Below are 13508 nucleotides of genomic sequence, written 5' to 3' on the forward strand. Positions count from 1 at the left end.
CCACCGCTGATCGCCAGCCCCGCTTCTGGCTCCTGGTTGGGTCCTCCCCACCTGCTTGCAACCCAAAGGGGAGCCAGTGGTTGGAGCCTTCGGCCGCCAGGTGCGGGGGAAGGAGGAGCCCAGGCAGGCACCCATCGTAGGCTTGTTAAGGCTACTCAGTATGTGAGCCTCTCCGTTTAAGGAAACGCGGACCCACAGTATGAAACAGACTCCGAAGGAAGAAACAACGTGGAGACACAAGGGTCTTGGTACCTGTTTTATAAGCAGTAACACTTTCCCACAGTGAGTAGGAATCCCTGAGCACGGCCTCTGAAGGCCGTTTAAATATTCACGGAGACACCGCAGTCCGTCTTCAGAAACGACCTCACAGTTACGTGCCCCGTTCACGCCTTCCCTCCCGCTCTGTGTCCTGGGTCATTGCGCCGCCCGGCTCGAGAGCGGTCAGAGCACAGGGGGTGGGCTTGTCCTGTGGGGCCGACGGATTTGAGCCGGAGTTGGAGGGATGGGGCCACCGGGGGGGAAGCGTGCGAGTCAATGCAAGGAAGGGAGCCCGAGACAGCAGACCGCCTTGGAAAGTGAAGAGCTCCCCATCTCTGAAGGAGTGCAGGCAGGGGAAGCCAAGATCGTGAGGACGTGATAAAATGCCGTAAAACACGGGCAAGGTGCCGGTGGCCAACGAGAGCTTTCATCACCGTGAGCCACCTGCCCAGATGCTCAGATGAATGGGAGACACTGTTATAGGACCTGCCCCCGCCTAGGAGGACGGCCCAGGTTCCACAATTCCTTGGTCACTTAGGAGAGACTCCAGGAATCACAGCACTCTCCCGTCCACCCTGGGTCCCAAAGGTGCCTCGGAGGAAAGGCTTGTCTATCTGAAAGGTGAGCAGTTGAGGCCAGAGGTCTGAGACAGCTGGTCGACCAGCCAGGACACCTAATTCAGCGGAGAACCTGGGAGCCCGGAGCCTGCTTCAGATTCTGTGTCTCCTCCTCTCTCTGCCCCTCCCCGATTGGCACTCTGTCTCTCTCTCTCTCAAAAATAAGTAAGCATTAAAAAAATTTAAAAAAAAGATGGAGACAAACCAGAGTCCTAACACCGACTTTAGAGCCTCCAACTACCTGTAAAGCAACAGACAAAGGAGTTCAGACCACCACACACTGTCTTTGCCAGAGATTTCTCTGTTTTGTTACCAATCCCGTAGCTTCTGATGACCACATTCGAAGGCAGAAGCCACAGTGGAAATCGTTGTCAGTGAGAGAGACAGAGAGCATGGTGGCCAGGTGAGTGAGGACAGGGCAGGGACTTGTGGCTTCTCCATACAGTCCCCTAAAGAAGAGGGACCAGAGGATGTGAGCGAGTATAGACAGCAAGGACCCCAAGCGGTAGGTAAATTACACCGGCAGCACGGGCGATCCCTACTGCGACTCAGTCAATGCTGAACTTCCCGGGAGGAGCGTCGTTCCTCACCGGAACCAGCTCCTAGCATCCCTCTCCTTCCCTGGGATTTCTCGACTGGCCTGACCTTTCTGGAAAAGCGGCTGGGAGCTGCAGCCGGTAAATCGGGAGCCTGGAATCTGTAGCATGGGACAGGCACTCTGTGCTGCCCAAACTCCGGTGCTCTGCCTGGAGCTCGAACGTGACAGCCGCCAGCCCCGGACAAACGGAGATGATGAGCAGAGAGACCCCGGGCTTTAGGGAAAAGTCATGGGCTCCAAGCGGCTTCTGTCTGCAAGGAAAGCTGAAAGTCTCCCAACAGCAGATACCCAGACGCATCCAGACAGAAGGTGCCCCTGGGGCGTCTCCTGCAACTAGCGATGGAGAATACAGACATCTTACGGAAGTCCCAAAGTCAACTGGCAATCAGAAAAGAGGGGCAAACACTCAGGACCAAACAGAAACCCCAAAGCCTTTCATGGAGATCTGCCGACTGGCTCTACGGAGGACCCACCCACCGGGGGTGGATGCGACTTGGGCTCAGCGCCTGCATGAGGCCGCCTCCCACCCAGATGAGCTTTGCATGGGGGACAGGAGGCCACATCACCAGCAGGCCCCTGCTGTCTCCAGACCCTGCAACCTCCTCAGGGCCCAGGGAGCAGGGCCAGCCCGCACACCGTGGGCGACCCAGGCACCAGCGCGCCCTTGAAAAGAGCTCCCTTTCGGCCGCACGGACTTGGTCCTGTGATTGTCGTGACGATGACCCTGGCCTACGACCCAGGTTCTATTCCTGTGCCATGAGTGGGGATATTACTGACCTCGCATCCACAGGGACCAAAAGCACACTGAGCGCTCAGCGTGCCTGGTGCCTGGGAGGTGCTCAGGGGATGTGGTGGCTCCCGCCATCAGCCCCGAACATGCCCCCACGGAGAGGCAGGCAAGCAGGACGGGAAGGCAGGACTTGGGGAAACAAAGTCTGGGCCGAGATGCGGTGGCGTCCCTGTTCAACTCGGGGAGTGACTGTATTTGAGGAACACAAACCCACATCACGTCCTCACTCCTTGCCTCCATTCAGGCCCCCTTCTTCCCCCCGGGGTCTTTATGGTCCTGCTGAAAGGCCGCGGCTCTGCCTCAGCTGCCGGAGGGGTACAGCCTGATTGGTCCAGAATCAGCCCTTCTGATGAGACCTGGTAGGACAAGAGCTCGAGGGCCCTGGGACAGGGTCTCAGCATCACTGAGGCGGCAGGGGGAGGTCCCAGGCACATCTCTAACCCCTGTAAGCCTAGAGGGGATGCTCAGCGGCTGAACAACACTGAGTGAGCGGGTAGAGGCAGCCGGCCTCATGAATGTCATCCACTTAGTTACTGCTCTGGGGTTTTGTGGGAACGGTGTCCCCTCCCCAAGGAATGGCACGTTCCTAAAACCAACAGTCATGTTCACTCAAGGGGTGACAGGAACAAAGGCTTAGGGTTGGGGTTAAGGGAGGCAGGTGGAGACCCCTGGAGACAATGATGATGTAGGGTGAGGAGACCTGTGGGCGCCCCCTTCAGGGAGGGGCTATGAGCTTCCCCGAGGGACAGGACCAGCCAAGCAGTCGGGGAGGGGCTCCAGGCACAGGGAAGGGCGCCTGTGAGCCCCTATCCAGAACCTTCTCCTCTGGCCACTAGCCTTTCCCTCTTGGGGTGGGTAGAGTGACAGCTCCCAAAAGATTCCATGACTGGATCCCGCACCAGCAAATACGTGACCTTCTATAGCAAAACAGGTGTTTGCCGAGTGACGAGGTTAGGGATCCAGAGACGGAGACGTTGTTCAGGACTGTCCGGATGGGGCCTGAATGTAATCACAGGTGTCCTTGTAAGAAAGAGGCAAAGGAGATTTGAATACAGAGGAGGGGCCCTGTGACTGCGGAGGTGGAGGCTGGAGGGGCACAGCCACAGCCCGGGGTCCCTGGAGCCCCAGAAGCTGGAGGGGGCAGGAAGGACCCTCCCCCAGAGCCTCCGGAGGCAGCACAGCCCTGAAACACCTTGATTCAGACTTCCGGCCCCCAGGCTGCGAGGGTACATTTGTGCTGTTTTAAGCCACTGTCCTTCTCCCCCTGAGGACCCCCGGTAGAAATGACTCAATTATGGAAGAGCTGGCCGGTTTCCAAACACAGAAAGCTCAATCGCCTTAAGTCTTTCTCAAAAGGAGTGAAACCACCCCACCCCCGGGGGAAACAGTTCTCGGGGACGAAAATATCTCACTGTTTGTATGCATACAGCCCAGCGATGCACCTAATACCCGAAGAAAAAACGTTAGTGTCTCCGTGGTGTTAAAGCTTCACGGAGAGGCGATCAGGAAAGGAACAGTGAGAAAGGACACTCTGAGCAAAGTGGCCGCCAGCGGGGGTCACGGGGCCACTGCACTCGTGGGCCCACCGAGGTCTGCGGGGAACCTGCAGGGGCCACGTGTGGGAATACCACGATGACAGCAGGGGCCCCGTCTCTGCCCACCCCACCCCCGCCCCCGCCCAGAGCCTGCTCACCCTGGCGGGGAAAGCGGCAAACGGGGCAGGATGGTGGGAGCCCAGGGGGCACGGGGCCCAGACGGGCTGCGAGGCTGGAGTCCACGGTCCCAGATTTCAGGTGGGCCTTCCCAGCTGATCTTCACATGGACTCGTGATACTTCAGCCTCAGGCCCAGAAAGCCGCTGGCCCCTTGCGGTGGCCCCCAGGCCCCCGCCCTCGTCGTCCCTGCTGCTGGGGCTCGTCCTGGGGAACTAGGTGGACGCCTCACCAGATGCCCACACGGGCACGTACGTGGCTGCGCCCAGGGCCACGTGTGAAGAGTGACGGCAGGGGACAGAGTCAAAGACAAGACACGAAGCAGCGCACAGAACACTCAGCACCCTTGGCCCAGAGCACATGTCCTGCTGTTCAGGTTGGCTACGGGCAGAATGTTCACGACCCCCTCGAATTCCCGTGTTGAAGCCCACCCCGACCCCCGTGTGTGGTATCTGCAGGTGGCGCCTTTGGGAGGCGGTTGGCGTCAGACGAGGCCATGGGGAGGGGGCCCGCGGCGGGATTCACGCCCTGGCGAGCGAGCGCGGGCAGAGCCCTCTGTCTCTCCAAGCACACGTGCAGGCAAGGCCAGGAGAGGACACGGGGGGCGCACGGCGTCTGCGAGCCGGGAGGAGGGCCCTCGCCGGCCACCAAACAGACTGGCGCCTGGATCTCGAACCTCTAGCCTCCGGAACTGTGGCGACAAACGTCTGGTGTTCAGCTGCCCGGGCTGTGCTATTCGGTGCTGGTGGCCACATGGACTGACACCGGGCCGTTTCCACTTCGCTTCTACGCGGTAAAGAATCCGAGGACTCACATGAGGGGGCGGGTATTTCTTCAGGAGACACACAGCTGATTCGTAAATGTCTCACGTCAGTCACTGGCACCCGGCTTCCCACCTGCTGCACACCTGTGCCGAGCTGTCCCCCGTTAACATCGCCACTTAGCGCCCGGCACGGAAAGGCGCAAGGACCGCGTGACCCACGGCCTCCGGCAGCCACGGTGCATTTCAGCTCCAGTCGCGAGGGTTCCGGGTCTGGTGCTGGAGGAGAACATGCATCCTCTCCACTCAGAGAACTTTACGGTTTGTGGGGGGAGGTAGCTGATGCAGGAAGCATCCGCTCTAACACGGCGTGTAAACAGCACGTTACCGAGTAACGTGGGAACCGAAGCGAAGGGTCCGCGGCCCAAGGCTCCCCAGGAATACACCCTGCAGAGGAAGAACTTTGGTTCTGAAGGGTGACTAGGAGTTCCCAGGCAAAGGTGAGGTCATGGTGGGGGGAGGGGCAATATTGGAGAGTTTCTTTTTTTTTTCTTAGTGTTTTTTTTTTTTTCAACGTTTATTTATTTTTGGGACAGAGAGAGACAGAGCATGAACGGGGGAGGGGCAGAGAGAGAGGGAGACACAGAATCGGAAACAGGCTCCAGGCTCCGAGCCATCAGCCCAGAGCCTGACGCGGGGCTCGAACTCACGGACCACGAGATCGTGACCTGGCTGAAGTCGGACGCTTAACCGACTGCGCCACCCAGGCACCCCCTTTTCTTAGTGTTTTTTAACGTTTCTTTACTTACTTCTTTACTTATTTTTAATTTCTTGTTAATCTTTATCTATTTTTGAGAGAGTGAGAGAGAGACAGATTGAGAGCAGGGGAGGAACAGAGAGAGAGGGAGACACAGACTCCGAAGCAGGCTCCAGGCTCTGAGCTATCGGCACAGAGCCCGACGCGGGGCTCGAACCCACGAACCGTGAGATCATGACCAAGTGGAAATCAAGAGTCGGACACTTAACCCACCGAGTCCCCCGGGGCGCCCCTACCCACCCCCGCCTTCTGACGGACGAACAAATCAGGCAGAGCACGAGTCCTCCTAGGGGCAGACACATCGGGTGACCCCCGTTTCCTTTGTTTCCAGGTCAGGGTCTCCCCGTTCTCGCTGACCCCCCGTTGGGTGGGGTGCACCCTCAGCAGCACCCTGAGACAGCGTGCACAGGAGGAATACGGGTCTCCCGGAACACTGGCTGGGAGGGCTCTTCCCTCGGAGCCCCAGAGGAAGAACTGAGGTCACGGTCAGAGAGCTCCCCACGCTGCTGCTGGGATATTCGAACCCCGATCCTTTATACAGAAACTGGCTTCTCTCTGTTGAAACGTAAGGGTCACGTTCTGGGGCGCCTGGGTGGCTCCGTCGGTTGAGCGTCCGACTTCGGCTCAGGTCGTGATCTCATGGTCCGTGAGTTCGAGCCCCGCGTCGGGCTCCGTGCTTACGGCTCGGAGCCTGGAGCCTGCTTCCGATTCTGTGTCTCCCTCTCTCTGACCCTCCCCCGATCGTGTTCTGTCTCTGTCTCAAAAAAATAAACGTTAAAAAAAAGTTTTTTTTTAAAGAATCATGTTTTTATTTTTATTCCCAAAGTTCTGGGCTCTAGTGACCCCTGTCCCGGCTCTGGGCCTTTGCTCATATGTCACCCTGGAAATTCAGGGGCCGTTTCAATCGAGAATCTCGCGTCCTGGTCAGTGGCATTGTCTTGAAAGATCTCTTTGCTAATTTCTTCTCTTTTTTCTGCTTCTTCTAGAAACTCCATTATTCAGATGTCAGGCCCACGTGGTGACTCCCTGAATTTTCTGACACCCCACTTCTGCCCGTCTCCTGACCTTCTTCAGGGTCGCTGCTGTCATTAGTAATTGTCGAGAGCCCCCTCAACGCCCCATGTCACACACATGCTCTACCCCCCTGGTTGCACTGACAATACTATTTTCGAAGTTCCCTTCTGGTCTCTGAGTTTCTCAGGTTCTGTCCGGCGTCTGCCTTTCACGCCACGGTTTCCCCGAGCCAGCCCCATTTTCCATCAGAAACACGTGCACGCAGATTGGAGGCTCTGGGTGTCAGCTGCTCTGGGCAACAGGAGGACCCACAGGGTGCTTTCACGCTTTCACAGGGCGTGGGGGATGAAACCCAGCTCGCTCGGCAGAAGGGCTCCATTCCCAGAGGTGACAGCAAATGCAAAGGCCCTGGGGTCAGAACGTGTCTGAGTGCTTGAGAAAAAGCAGGTGTCCGGAGTAGAACGAGCAAGCCGGGAGGGCGAGTTAGGAGGTGGTCACGTGACCCCTCCAACCTTAGTGCAACTTCCCAGTGTCCCCCCCCCCCCCCACCACGTGCAGCACAGAAGATGGCACAACGGGACAGATCCTGGGACTCGGCTCACGACGTCAGCACGGAGTGGAAGGTCATGGGAGAAATGAAATCGCCTTGACCTTGCACTAAAATCCATGTGGATTTCAAGGACACAAGGCGCAAGCAAATAGTTTGGGTTTTGAGTCGCTAAACAAAACGATTCAGGAAAGTGCCTCGCGGGAACAAGGAACAGAGGTGCCCGTTGAGCGCATTTCATCCGTTTCCCAGAAAATATGCAAAACCAGAACCGGATGTCCCCAAAATGTCAGACTGCCTCTGCCGCTGGTCTGCCCGCCAGCCCAGAAGCAGCTACTTCGATAAGAGCACGACTAGGACCGAGCACGCGGTCTTCTGCAAGGCACTCACCACGCCACCTCGAATCGTGCGTGAGAAGGTGTCCGTCCCTCTCCGTCTACGCCGCTGAGTGAGTGAGCTCGACGTGCACGAGATCGACGTGCCTTCCATACAAAGTACATGAGACACTCGTCGTCTGGGGGATGACAGCCGGGGCTTCAGACAAGACACAAGGTCACTTTCAGGAGCTGAGTGATCCCCCAGGGGACACGCAAGGCCACATGCTGGGCGCCGAAGAATCACAGAGCGAAGGGCTTGAAGACACAGGAAGCACCGCCAGGCAGAACTTACGGGACTCTGCCTGCGAGGCAGCCACAGCCCGGTGCTTTGAAACGCAGTCCCTGTTTCCCGCTTCGGCCGTCTTCCTCCTGCTTTTACGTCCTGCGTGGCGGTCGAGGACGAACACAGGGTCCGGTGGCCAAGGGCAACCCGCACTGACCCCTACCAGCCACGGGACCCAGTGTTCCTGGAGGGGAGCCACAGGAGAAACGACTGCCGATGACGTGAGTTAGGGTCAGTGCCAGGCGGGCAGAGAGCTGCACCCACGGAAAGGTAGCCCACGCCACGGCACTCCACCTTGGCGGATTCCACCTCTTCCCGCCCCCTTGCCCTCCGACTTCCTGCCTGTATTAACGCTAGACGCCAGTCTTCCAGAAGACCTCTCCTCACCATTTCCTCGTCTCCTTATTCCTCACGCCCTGTGTCCGGACATCCGACCAGCAGCCTAGAGACAACACAACTGCAACCCACGTGGGGAGAAAGGCCACCTCTCCAAATATGCCGGGTGCTGGAAGGCCTGCCTGCAACCCCAAGGAAGTCCCTTTGGGGGAGGAGCTTCCGGGAGGCAGGAAGGACTCATCAATACCCCCGTGTGCCAGCCAGAGTTCCCCGGGGGACACGCCCATAGGATGTGTGCGTGGACACACAATTAAGAGTTGCTGCGGGGCCAGACAAGTCCGAAATCTGTAGGACAGGCTGGCAACCTGGGAACTCAGGCAGATGTTCTACGTTAGGGTCGTTTTTTTTAAACATTTTTTTTAAAGTTTATTTATTTTTGAGAGAGAGAGACAGAGCATGAGCTGGGGAGGGACAGAGAGAGAGGGAGACTCAGAATCCGCAGCGGGCTCCGGGCCCCGAGCCGTCAGCCCAGAGCCCGACGCGGGGCTCGAACCCACAAGCTCTCCATTACAGTCTTGAGGCAGAATTTCATCTTCTCTGGGAAACCTCTTTCCTTTTTTCTTTTAAGGCTTCCCGCTGATTAGATGAGGCCCACCTACATTAGGGAGGGTTCATCGCCTTCACTCAACTGGCGGGAGACGTGGTTTAACCACGCCTGCAGCACACCTTCGCAGCAACGCCCACGCTACTGTGGTTAGGTAGCTGGGTGTGAGCGCCTAGCCAAGCTGGGCAGCAGACTGGCCACCAGGAGCTGCCCGACCTGCGTTCCATCTTCACGTAGACCTTCTACGTCTTCAGACTTCCTTCCGTTCCGTTTGTCTTCAAAATCGGGATACGTTGTTTTTTGCTCCCTCGGGCTGAACGGTCCAAGGCACAAAGGACCCCTAACGTTGCTCACTCCGAGCCAGGATACAAGGTGTGCTACAGAAAGTGCGCCGAGCGCTGGACTGGAGGTCCGGAGGCCTGGAGACCACAAACCCAGCCACTCGCTTACTTCGCATCCCAGTGCGTCCATCTCTCTATCGTCCCATTTCATCTACGAATCGGGCGTAACAATGACTACCTCATTGGGATTTTGAACATCAAATGACAACATTCGGAAGAGCGTTTGTAAGCTTTGGAATTCTGTGCAACTGGCAAGATTCGCCAACGTCACCATCATTGCCACCGTCACACCACTGTCCCCATCGTCATCGCCATCATCACCGCTATCACACCGTCCGCCGTCATCACTATCTCTGCCGCTGCCATTGTCACCACCATCGCGGCCACCATTCCCGTCGTCCTCTCCATCACCGCCATCATCGCCGTCACCATCATCATCACCATCGTCACCATCACCATCATCGTCATCCCCGTCGTCCCCATCACGATCACCATCATCATCACCATCGTCACCAACATCATTATCCCCACCATCACCATCCTCATCACCGTCAAAATCATCATCACCATCATCACCATCATCCCCAACATCACCACCATCATCGACGTCACCACATCATCACTTTACAGGTTCGTTTTCGTCCCCTCGGATTTCAAACGGTGAAATGTTAACTCCCAAACGTTAGCGTTTGCAGAGAGGGCTTTTAATGTTAAATGTGGTCATAAGGGTGGGACCCCAATTTGATGGGATTATTGCTTCCACAAGGAAAGGGTTAGACAGCAGAAAGCCCCTCCTGTCTCTACATATGCACAGAGGAAAGACCAGCGAGTAGGTGGCCATCTTTCAGCCAGGAGGAGAGCCTCGCCCGGAACTACATTTTCTGGCGCCGTGACCCTAGACTTCCAGCCTCCAACACCGCGTGAAGTAAGTATCTGTCGTCTAAGCCTGTGGCGTTCGGCTACGGCTGCCGGAGCTGACCGAGGCCACCGCCACCGTCAGCGTCACTGTCTAGTCTACACCCAGGGGCCACTGTAAGCGCCTCTCCTCCTCCTCCTCCTCCTCCTTCCTCTCCTTCAAGAAGCATCTCTCTTGGGATTCTCAAACCCAAGCAGGCACCAGGATCTGAGAGGGCTTCTCAGAACCCAGGACACCAAGCCCTGCCCTTGAGCTTCTGGCTCCGTGGGACCAGGGTGGGGGAGGGCTGCGCATCTGCATTTTCCCTCAAGTCCTGGAGTGTCACCAATGCTGCTGGTTGAGCATTTGGAGGAAACCATGAAGCAAATGTTTGGCCAGATGAACTCATGGAACGGGCCACGATCTCTCAGAACAGCCGCCGAGGAACACGAGTGTTTTGCAGGGAGCACATCTGGTCCTCTCAAAGGGCGCAGCAACCCATCGCTTCAGCCACACTCTGGACAGTAAGGGGTTCCTCTTCCACCACCGGGAGGCAGGCGCCGTGAGCGAGAATGAGAGCCGCGCACTTCGTAGGCGGGGCTCGCAGGCTGAATCGCATCTCTGCATCGTCACGGTGTGAGAAGACAGGGGACACGAGGGAGGGACCCAGCTCCCAGAAGCCGCGGAGCCCGTCTGGGCATGCAGACCAAGTAGCCCGGACTCTGAATCCGCCGGTCACGCGAACAACGCTCGCAGCATACAGGGTCCTATTACCCAGCTGCATTTTGCATAATTGTCTTCCAGACCCATTTGGGCACTTGACTGATTATCAAAGGAGAGGCGGATGGCCTGGCCTCGGAGCTGGTGCCGCCCTGCTCCCGGGAGCGTGTACCAAGCATCCTGCCAGGACTCCCGTAAGGGGTGTCCCGTCCCAGGGGATCGCTGTGATGACGCTTCAGCGGGGAGGGGGGGGGCCACGGGGGAGGCCACCTATGTGCCTTTGGTCCTGGACGCCACGCACGGCTACTTTCCGGGAGCACCCCGTGTCGGTTACCAGGCGCTGCCCCAGAGTCGGAAAGGGGTCTTCTGTATCCCCAAGGGGCTTACCGTGAAACAAGGACATCAGCTTTCCTGTTCTAAGCAGCTGAAGCAATAATTTGACTTGAGAAAAGTAAAAGGAGCAAAGAAATGTATTATTTAATGACAAAAAAGGAAATCTTTAAACCAGGACCACCAGCAAGCCACAGCACAGCAAAGCCCTCAGGGGCAGACGCAGGCAAGTGGAAGGTGCCACCGCGGCCCCTAAGCACCCCCGGCAAGAGGACGCTTCCCGGGACGGTAAGGGAGGCCTCCTCAGACCCGTTAACAAACCGGGAAGTCACGTCCACGACCCATTTTGCTGTAAATGCCTGAAAGCTGAAAGCCACAAGGTGCGAGACCACAATCCAGGCCCACCGCCGTGGGTCAACGACGTAACTTTTACGGGTGGTTTTTAAACAGCCAGCCCAGGGTTCGGAGCAGACTGGTGCATTCTCAGGACGTGAAACCCGTCCTTAGGAGCAAGGCCTGAGAAGGGTGCGCGCCAGTTCTGAGTCGGAGACCTCCCGGCTCGGTAAGAGGTAAAAGTTACCTCCAAATAAAAATGACGGTCACTTGGGTTTTCCTACAAGTGGAGACATCCGACCACATTCAGGGTCAAACGGCATTTCTATAACTTAGCCCCGCCCCCCCCCAAATCTGTTTTCGCCCTAAACCATCTGGTCAGCTGCATCGAAATCATCCATCCAACAGGATTTTACTCAGCTGGAAAGCGGAACAAGGCACCCCGAGAGCGACCACGCGGACGGCCCTCAGACACAACCCGCGGAGGGAAAGAAGCCGGACACAGAGGCCACACGGCGCGTGGATCCTTTTGTATGGAATGTCCAGAACGGGCAAATCCACGGACAGAAAGTGGATTCGTGGTTGCCAGCGGCTGGGGGTGGGGGAGAGTGGGGGGTGGTAATGAGTGGGGGGGGGAGGGAGGGTTGCTTGGGGGGTGATGAATCCACACAGCACTGAGGGTTGCACAACATCTAGAATGTTCTCAGGGCCCCTGACACGCGCCCTTTGAAATGGTCAAAACGGCCGACTTTGTGTGATACACACCAGCACGATTTAACCACGAGGAGGTGGTGCTTTGCCCTCCGCTCCGGAGCCCCGTGGCCACCGCCGAGCTGGCGTCGCCTCCCTCCACTCCGGGACAGCAGGCCCCGTGGGGGTGCCAGGCGACGGCAGAGCCACAAAGCGCCCCCCTTGCAATCGGCCGCAGAGGCTGTGCGCACGCCCACAGGGGTGAATGGCTGCGGGCTCCCGCCGCTCTGCCCACCGGGAAGGAGGGCTGTGGACGGGCAAACCGAAAGGCGCCGGCGGCTCCGGCGTGAAGGGGGCGCAGGCTCCGAACCAGGCAACGTCCCCGCGAGACGGGCCACTGGACACGCGGGTCCGTGCGGAAACCGCGTGGCCTCCCACGATGGCGCACGCACGGGTGGTGGTGCGGCTCTGGGCGCTCCCTTACCTGAAACGGGGTCTGGCTGTTGTAGTTCTTGAGTTCCTTGTTCCCGCCTCGGAACAGCAGCACTCTGGCACAGCTGTCCTGCAGGGGGGAGAAGAGAGGCCCGTTTGTAGGCCGGAGGCACAGACGTCCTCCAAAGGGACACGCTCCGAGGCCGCGCGCACAAGAAATCCGGGACGCGCACGCAGGTCTGCAGGGGGCGCCTCTGGTCATGGGGGCGGTGAGGAAGAGGGTGAGCGCGGGGGCGGGGGGGGGGGGGGGTGAGTGCAGGGGAGGGTGAGGACGGGGGTGAGCGCGGGGGGGCGGTGAGGACGGGGGTGAACGCGGGGGGGTGAGGACGGGGGTGAACGCGGGGGGGCGGTGAGGACGGGGGTGAACGCGGGGGGGTGAGGACAGGGGTGAGTGCAGGGGGGGTGAGGACGGGGGTGAGCACGGGGGGCGGTGAGGACAGGGGGTGAACGCGGGGGGGTGAGGACGGGGGTGAGTGCAGGGGGTGGTGAGGACGGGGGTGAGCACAGGGGGCAGTGAGGACGGGGGTGAACGCGGGGGGTGAGGACGGGGATGAGCGCGGGGCGCGATGAGGACGGGGGTGAGTGCGGGGGGCGGTGAGGACGGGGGTGAACGCGGGGGGGTGAGGACGGGGGTGAGCGCGGGGGGCGGTGAGGACGGGGGTGAACGCGGGGGGGGGTGAGGACGGGGGTGAGTGCAGGGGGCGGTGAGGACGGGTGTTAGCGCGGGGGGGCAGTGAGGACGGGGGTGAGCGCGGGGGGTGAGTGCAGGGGGCGGTGAGGACGGGGGTGAACGCGGGGGGGTGAGGACGGGGGTGAGCGCGGGGGGCGGTGAGGAAGGGGGGTGAGCGCAGGGGGCGGCTCCAGTCACCAGGGCGGTGAGGACGAAGGGGAATGGCCCCGCACCCTCTCGGGTGACGCTTAACTTCTCCAAACACTTTGGGATGACAGCTTAGCAGAACCTATGAAAATGCATAACGTGTGCACCCCACGGCCAA

The 13508-nt window shown here is 58.9% G+C and overlaps 1 protein-coding gene across 17 annotated transcripts in view; it reads right to left on the reverse strand.

Annotated features, from left to right (window-relative positions):
* SHANK2 (SH3 and multiple ankyrin repeat domains 2) overlaps positions 1-13508 on the reverse strand; it is a 497685-nt gene that overhangs the window by 355875 nt on the left and 128302 nt on the right. For all 17 annotated transcript variants that reach the window (XM_023238944.2, XM_023238943.2, XM_023238942.2 and 14 more), the window contains one exon: positions 12506-12583. In XM_023238944.2, coding sequence (XP_023094712.2) covers positions 12506-12583 — 78 coding nt within the window. The remainder of the gene's footprint in view (positions 1-12505; positions 12584-13508) is intronic.

Source organism: Felis catus, chromosome D1, assembly GCF_018350175.1.
Source record: "Felis catus isolate Fca126 chromosome D1, F.catus_Fca126_mat1.0, whole genome shotgun sequence".
Lineage (NCBI taxonomy): Eukaryota > Metazoa > Chordata > Mammalia > Carnivora > Felidae > Felis > Felis catus.